The 8,314-nt window shown below is 40.2% G+C and overlaps 1 protein-coding gene across 1 annotated transcript; it reads right to left on the bottom strand.

Moving 5' to 3' along the window:
- LOC105432627 (uncharacterized) lies at positions 1-5,576 on the bottom strand (the record flags this gene model as incomplete). Its single annotated transcript, XM_089070552.1, has 5 exons — positions 1-1,741; positions 2,370-2,857; positions 3,330-3,416; positions 3,570-4,847; positions 5,026-5,576. Coding segments are annotated over 5 exons (3,720 nt in total), but the record flags the coding sequence as incomplete, so codon positions are not given.
- Between the last annotated feature and the right edge of the window lie 2,738 nt (positions 5,577-8,314).

Below are 8,314 nucleotides of genomic sequence, written 5' to 3'. Positions count from 1 at the left end.
TGAATAAAAAAATTATTTAGAACATGCAACTTTGTTTAAATTTTATAACTTTCAGGGAAGGTAATTTTTTTCATACTTTGTAACTTATTTGTTTCTGTTGTTATTATTAATCAAAATTCTAACTTGGACATAAATTTTAGTAGAATATGAATATGTCGAATACATTTTTGATATGACATAGTTACAGCTTGACAAACAAAAATATGAGTATATGTGAAGAAATGTAAGGTTACTGAAATTTAATTAAATTAACTGAAACTTCGATTTCTCGATATCTCGAAATGATCTAATCTGACTTGATTGATCTAATCTGACAAACGCAAATTTCAGTATTGCTGCTTTAAATAATCATTTATCGCGTCACATGTATCGATTTATTTCTTTTCTTAATAAATGCTTTAGTAAACAAATTTTTTGGATACGAATTACGGAGGAATTTTAATATGTGGTTTTCGTTCGATTAAATCGCTTAATTCAGATGTTTCTGGATATTCCGTGATTAACGGTTCCTCTAAATTAATCGAGCTGTCTAATTCTATTATTTCATAACAATTTTGTTTATCACAGACGAAACATTGCACAGCTTTCGACGTGGTCCCGGGACATCTGCCCGGATGTTCAAATATTTCCATGTCGGAAGTAATGTCACTCGATGATGTTTGCGCTTCCGCCTCTTTTCTGTCCGAAATATCGTGGTCTGATTCCGATTGCAGCATTATTCTCATCAACACCTTCCTCCTCTTTTCGCCGCTGACAAGGAACTCCGATAAAATCCTCATAACAATCGCGTCAGGTGTTTGCACTTGAACGCTTACGTAGGCCCGCCTTTTATTGCCTTCTCGAACACAGGTTTGCACAGCAGACGATTCTATTTGCGTAATCTTCACTCTGCTATCGCAAGTAATAGCGGTCGATGGCTCCTTTCTTTCAATGCCCCTTCTGTCCCGTTTAAGCACAGACGCGATGGTTTTATTATCGGGCGATCGTTTCCTCCAGAATTTTATCTTCGCGCAGATTGGCCATCTCAAAGGACGATTTCTCCGTGATTTTTTCGGCGAAACAGACGATGTCTCCCAATTGGAAGTCGATGCTATCGGCTCGTTCGGGTCGTTCCGCGACGAATGAACTTTGGGATTCGCCTCTGTCGAGGATACCATTGCGTCCGCGATCGTCGACGTGAAGCTACTTTTGGTTTCCGCGCCGGTCGCAGCCTCGATATCCTCGCATGTTTCCGTTTTCTTGCGAGATCTTGTTTGTCCAGACGTCGCGTGTATTTTCACTCGTCTGTCGTCTTCCAGAGAAGATACACTTGTCTGCTCGTGATGCAGATTTCGCGAAGCATCCGGTACATTTGCGCGAATCACTTGAGTGGTAGTTACAAATACTTCATAACAAGCAACGTCTTGCGAGTTTTGATTAACGCGACGAGCGCCTGTCTTGCGAGCGTCTTGAGTTCTGTCGTAACACACGCATTTTTTGGAAGTGGAATTCCGATAACGTTCGCCAGGTCTCGCCGTTTCGTAAATACATTGCACAGATTTCTGATTATCTCCAGTGTTCCACGTAGAAACCCGGTTATCATCGCTGCCACCCCTGCTGCGAAGTTCCGGGTATACAGAGTTCTCGAGATACATGAAGGACTCACTTAAATGGAATTGAGAATGTACATTCTCATGGCTGTTGTACGTTTCATTCCGTGGTGGGAATTCCATGATATCCCGGCGCCTGCCACGTTCATATTCTAGAAGAGCAATTATCATTTTCATATCAAAAACAAGAACTTTATATACACGAGAAAGAAGAAAGTAACTTATGATATTGAATATTGCACATCTAACATTCATATCTAAATGCAAATTTTTACGTGCAAAGGCTTTACGTGTAAAATCTAAATACCTACGTGTCTTCAATGTATATAAATTTGAAAATTTTTAAAGAGAATGTCTTCAGGAAGGTTATAAAACAGAATCTCTGTCATTTTATGATGATCGTAACGCAAATCTGCAGAAATTTATATTTATTCATAAAATTAAAAAAATTATTTTTTATTTAACTCAATCGAAATAAAAAAATATATATTTCTACTGCAGCGCAATATTCATGTAAAGATGCAGAGAGACGACAGAAAAATATGATATTTGGATTGAAAATTAAAAGGCAAGAAAAACTATAAGAGAGCGTTTCGTTATCGCGTTATTATCTTTATAAAAAAGATATATCTTTCAAAAGATTTGACATATATATTTTTTTAGTTGATCCGAACGTGCGCGACGTGTTGCCGTACGTGTTGCCTGTGTTAAATATAAGCTTTCGATGACTCTGCCAATGCAACAGGTAGATGCATAAAGATTGATCACTATTAATCGTACCGTTGTAAGCCATGCAAGACTTTTCACCCTCCACTTTTTTGCCATTTTGACACACGTGCTCCCGCGTATCGCGGCGAGAAGGTGTAATGGTCCGCGAGTTTTTCCACATCGGTGCTTCTGTATCCCCGCGATATTTTCCCACGTCCCCGATTGTGCGTTCTTGACGTGCTTCCGTTTTTTCCCTGCTCTTTGAGCGCATTAAATTTTTACGACACGTTTCACCGCATATTTTGCCGGCGCACGAGGACGAACTCTCGGCGAGCGTCGCATCAGCCACTTCGACGGGATTTCTCTGCGAACATTCCGATTTGGATGCATCCTTCACAACACGGTCGACACTCGTAGCAACGAGCTTTACGACGTTCTTGCAGGCGTCGTGTACTTGCGACCAAATTTTGCCCATCCGTAAACTCGCCCAAAGAGAGTAATCGTGTGTCTCGCTACGTTTGCCGTCGACGTTGTTTGTATTGTCACATCTCGTTTGCGATCTGCGAAACATCCGTGGAACTTTGCTCTTAACGTGCCTCGAAAGAAAAGTTGATTTTGAATTAATCAGAGAATTCGAGAAAGAAATGTAACATAGAGATCCGTTTTACATTCTATAACGTGAGAGAGATTATTAAAATTAAAAAATATAAATTAAAATGTAAATAAATAAATTAAAATATTTTAAACAAATTAAAATATATCGTATATCATATATCAAAATAAATTTACTAAATTAAAATATTTCAACGATGTTAATCGGAGTAGTGAAGTGAATTACAATATATTATAAATTTTAGGATGATGTTTTCACATCGAAAACGACAATTAAAATGTATTATGAATACACAAATCCTGTATAAATTAAAAACATAAAAAGAATCTGATATACGGGAACAACTTTCAAAATGTAGAATCCTATTTATCGAGAATAGATGTATGCTGCACAAATGCCAAAATCAGGCGGGAACTAACGTTGCTTCTACCATTTGCAAGCTCTTGCGCTTCCTTATCTTCACGTTTTCGCGCAATTGGACACGAATCGCCTCTTCCGATTTATATCTGTTAGACATAGTCGACGTTAGGTAACGACGAGAGGAAGAGAGAGGAATATATATATATATATATATATATATATATAAAGAGAAGGATAAAGAGGAAAGATGTCGCGGTTCCTTTATCGCGCAAGCATATCTCATTCAAATCGACTCTCACCTGGAATCACGTTTTCCTTTGAAATTCACATTCGCGCGTGTATCAGCGTCTACGGTCGCGATTCTTCTCTTCCATTTGTAATCCAATTGTTGGGCGTCAGTTTCAATGGAGCCCCGTTTCCACTTCAAATCCACTCCGCAGGCGAATCCACCTTTTTCCTCGGGAGAGGATTGGTCGGAACGCGACGGTTCCGCGACAGCTCGGCCTAAGGCGTAAGGCCGTTCGAGACAGTTGTTGTTTCTTCCCGCGTGTGCATCCCACGTGTCGGCGGCTTTCAACGAATCTGATTTATACGACCGATCGTCATCCCTCTCCGTCGACGTCGTCGTCTTCGTCCACGCGCGCCTTTCAGGACGCGTATCAATTTCGCGTCGCGACGCATCTGCGAAGCGCGAATGGTAAAAATTGGTGAAGCTTCCGCCGGGCTCGGAAGACGCGCGTTTCCGGATCGCCGTACTTTCTCTTTCCTCGTTCGTGCAATTCGTACACCGCCCGACTCCGTCTGAAGAATATTCATCGGCTTTCGTTGCGAATTCAGGCGCGATATCCGTCCGGAGTTCATCCGATCCTACCTCTTCCCTTTGACGCTTCCTCGAAAGAGCGGAATTCTCGAATAGTCTTGCCGTTCGCGACATCGGGGGGCAATGGTCGTGCTGCATATTTATATCGGGATCGCACTCGCCCGAGTCACAGAAACACCGACGTCCCCTCGCATGCGTGTATTCGGGATGAAAGCATTCGGCCGTCCAATCGGCCCGCATCTCCGCATTGAAATCGGAATCTGCGTTGTAATCCTCCCGATCGCAAATGTGATATTCTTGATGCTCGGTGTCGTTAAAAATCGAGCAACAGTAGCTCGCGATACGTTTCCTCGCGTTGACATATGTTTGCGCTGTGTTCAATATCGGATATCGCACGTTATCAATATCAAGCAGTGTGTCATCATGATGACAGCATTGCGTTGACTGAAGAATATCGTTGGACATACAATGCGACTGCGTATCATTTTCTGCATGCAACTCTCGTCGCTCGTTTAACGTATTTTCTAATTTCCTCGGTTTAACGGTCGTCATATCGACATCCTTGTGCAACATGTTATTTATTGATTTTATACGATAATTTGTACCAGTTCTTTTTGCTTTCGTCGATCTTCGAGTCTTCTTCAATTTGTTGCGATTTTCGATATAAAATATAGCCAGTATAGAATCGTCAATCATTTTATTCATTTTATTCGTCTTCTTTCTTGGATTGGAATTCCATATTAGATGATTAGATTTCCTAAAAAGAAATTGTACATTTAAATTTTATTTTTCTTTTTAAAGAATTTACAAAATTTCAAAGATATTTATCTTTGTTGTAAAACCAAAGATACATATGTATAAGATATTTATCTTATATACATATTGTAAAAAATATTTATCTTTGTTTAAAGGAAGAAAAAGGAAGAATTTCATACTTTTTTGGTACTGTAATAAATTTCATTTCAGGTTTTAGATTATGCATCGAAATAACGCCGATTTTAATACCGTCACAAGAAGTATCGTAAACATCATTGCTAAGCTCTATGATAACTCCTTTGGGTATCTTGCGACGTGTTTTTCTCCTACGATTCGATTTGCATCGAGATTCATCTTCGTTTCTTGATCGAGTATCATCACTCTTGACCGTTTCCTTGTAAGATTCCTTTTGTATCGCGCTTTCGCGGCTGGAAGATACACACGTTTCAACGCGATAATCGTTCGCAAGCTCATCAATCTTCTCCTGATCCAATTTAAAGGCGCATATTTCATTCGGAGAACCGTCTCCATAACTTTTATCCACTAACTCGTTGTCTTCTTGCGATATAAAATCGCGGACGTTATACGTTGTGTCGGAATACAAAAGTTGGCTATTCTCGTAATTGTGATTTTTGTTTCCACCTTGCGGCGGATCCGCTAATAGCTTGGAGACTTCCGGTCGAATGAGTTGCTCGGCATGGTGGCTACAAAATGAGCAAGCGGGCGAATTACGATATTAATACGTTATATATAATCTCGAAATGTTGCGCGATAATCAGACGACTGGACGATCACAGCGATAATTATTTGCAAAATCTGTATTACAGACCGGAAATAGCGCGAATGAATAATGACTCTGAATAGTGAATCAGTAACAGAGATGCAAAATTGCGAAATCGCGTGTAGAGGTAGAGACTTATGCTTAAATGGGAAGTAAGTAGTAATTGTTATTTACGCTAAGTTAAGTAGCGATTGTTATTCGCTATTGTACGTTGTTGCATTATTATTGCGTTATACAATAAAATTATTCTTTCTTACGTGGATGTCGTAAATGGAATTTCATATGTCGGTGAGTAGGACATTGAAAGATAAATTATTCGGATATATACTAGTAAATTTTGAATTTAGTTAGGTTAGTTGCCGTGATTCTGACGTCGAAAGTTTGGTTAATAAAATTGATAAAGTTCTCGAAAACAATAGAGCAAATACGTATTTGATGCACGACGCATGCCACGTGCGCATTACTTTTGCGTGCTACAAATGGCTCGTATTCGTTTTGTTGTTTTCTCCTCGTTTTTTAGCTCAAGTCTTTGATTTAAAACGAAATTGTTTCTCTCGCTGGAAACGAGAGGAAGAAAATTAATCGAACTTAAATTTTTCGATGAATTTTACAACGTAATGATCTCAGATCTCATCTCGAATATAGTTGAAAGGTCTAATACGCGAGATACATAAATGGTGGTAAAGGCAAAAACTTTAAAAAAAATAAAAAAATTTACATTTAGACAGTGTACCTGAGTACTCCATTTTAGTTTGAGTTTTAGTGTGGCCCTGGCATGTGGCAAAATACATTTTTTTCCGCGAGTGTTGCAATTTTCCATTATTTACGTCGGTATAATCCGACGGTGCGGGATATCAGGTTGAAAGCCAGGATAAAATGTAATAACGCGCTTTTGTAATTTGGCTGTCAGTTGCAATCGACCTGGCCGCAGAGTCTAGATTTGTAAAGGAACGTAATAGACTTTATGGCGAGAGGCATATATCTTTTTCTCTGCGAAACTTTGTGCAGCATAATACTCTATTCATATCCTTTTTGCAATTATATAAAACAGTAAAGATTATATAAAACAGTGAAGATAATTGTTCTCCTCTATTCGAAAATATTAGATTAATAAGATGATAACAGAAATGGAAGAAAATCGTATAGCCTGATATCCGGTATATCCTGGAAGTAGATAAGAAGTAAAAGCCAAAAGATAATAATACAAAATACAAATAATATGAAATTTGAATGCGGGATATAAACCCGAAGAGATAATGGCTTTGTTTCAAAACCGTCAGTGCTGATAATGTATAGTACGTTACGTGAATTGTAGATTTTCAGTACTGGTGCTGAGGCTTTTGGTGGTGAAAATTTTGAAACACAGCTAACGACGTATCGCTAGATACGCGTATTGGTTAAGATCGAACGACGACTGTTGCCGTTACTTCGCGCCGCGATTTTCCGGCCGCGCGAAGAGCGGCGGATTTTACGTCGTGTTACAGCTATTGCGGCTTCACATATGCATGCATGTACCGACTCGTGTGCTCTGGCAGACCCAAAAAGAGCGACGTGGGCTGACGTTGAAGCGACGGGAGGACTGTCGCGCGCAGTGATGGATGTCGGCAGGCTTAAATTTTGCGAAATTCCAGGCTCTCCCTGTTGCCGCCGCTATTTCCAGCCAGGCTCCTCACTCTCTCGTGGCATCGCTCTCATCCCTCTCTCATATCGCGGCTTGAAAACGCGTGACACTGACGAACTTTCAAGGGTCGCGGGATGCCTTATCTGAAAATTTCTATTTTTGCGCCTGCCACCACCACCACCATCACCACGGAAAGTTCGTGGGTATTATTCATGTTCACCCCTCTATGTATTTGCAAATCTACCCGATAGCACATTTCGCACCCTCTCAAGTAGTCTAATTTATAGCTCGAAAGCTCTTAGGATTAAAATCGTTAGGACTGAAGATCAAAAAAGTATTATTTCGCTCTCTCTCTCTCTCTCTCTCTCTTCTTTGTTGACTCGGTGAAAGCCTTCGGCTATTTTTTAGGAAGCTAGGTATAAGAGATTGTATTTCCACATCCCTCGATAGGGATCGGCGCAGTCCGCAGAATCCTCGCGTATTTCGTAAAGGTAATCCACCACTTTTCAACCTCGGAATGAAACGTCTCGAGTGCACCCCCTGTCGTTCCGCCAATGATGTTGCCTTGAGACAGGTCTCGCCACGCTACGATGGATCAAAGTTGGCCGTTCCCCTATTTAAAGATGATGTACTTTCGGCGAAGGGCGATGCATAACGATCGTTATGGATTTACGGAGGGGCCGATAAAGTGAAAGTACATACGTGTCTTTATTACATATTTAAGCGAGGAGCGTAAAAGTTGGAACATTGAAAAAGGCCGGAACACTTTTCAAATTAGTTTTCGAGGATTTTACGAGCGGATACACTATGAAATACGCGCCGTCACGGCCACGGGTATTCGTTTTCGCGTTTGGCATCCGTTTTTGCAATAAAATATCTCATACTGCGTACACATGTGCGTGTACGTGGAAGAGAAAAAGAAAAAGAGAGAGAGAGAGAGAGAGAGAGACTTCTGGTAGTCTATCGATCGCGTATTTTAGATTTAACTGGTAAACTGGAATATAAATTCGTGTATATAATAACGTTTGGAAACACACAATTACGTTGTCCGTGCGGGTTTGCGATT

Source organism: Pogonomyrmex barbatus, unplaced genomic scaffold, assembly GCF_055798465.1.
Source record: "Pogonomyrmex barbatus isolate J1 unplaced genomic scaffold, ASM5579846v1 scaffold10, whole genome shotgun sequence".
NCBI lineage: Eukaryota > Metazoa > Arthropoda > Insecta > Hymenoptera > Formicidae > Pogonomyrmex > Pogonomyrmex barbatus.
Note: the sequence above shows the minus strand (reverse complement) of the source record. Positions and strands in the feature narration are given on the sequence as shown.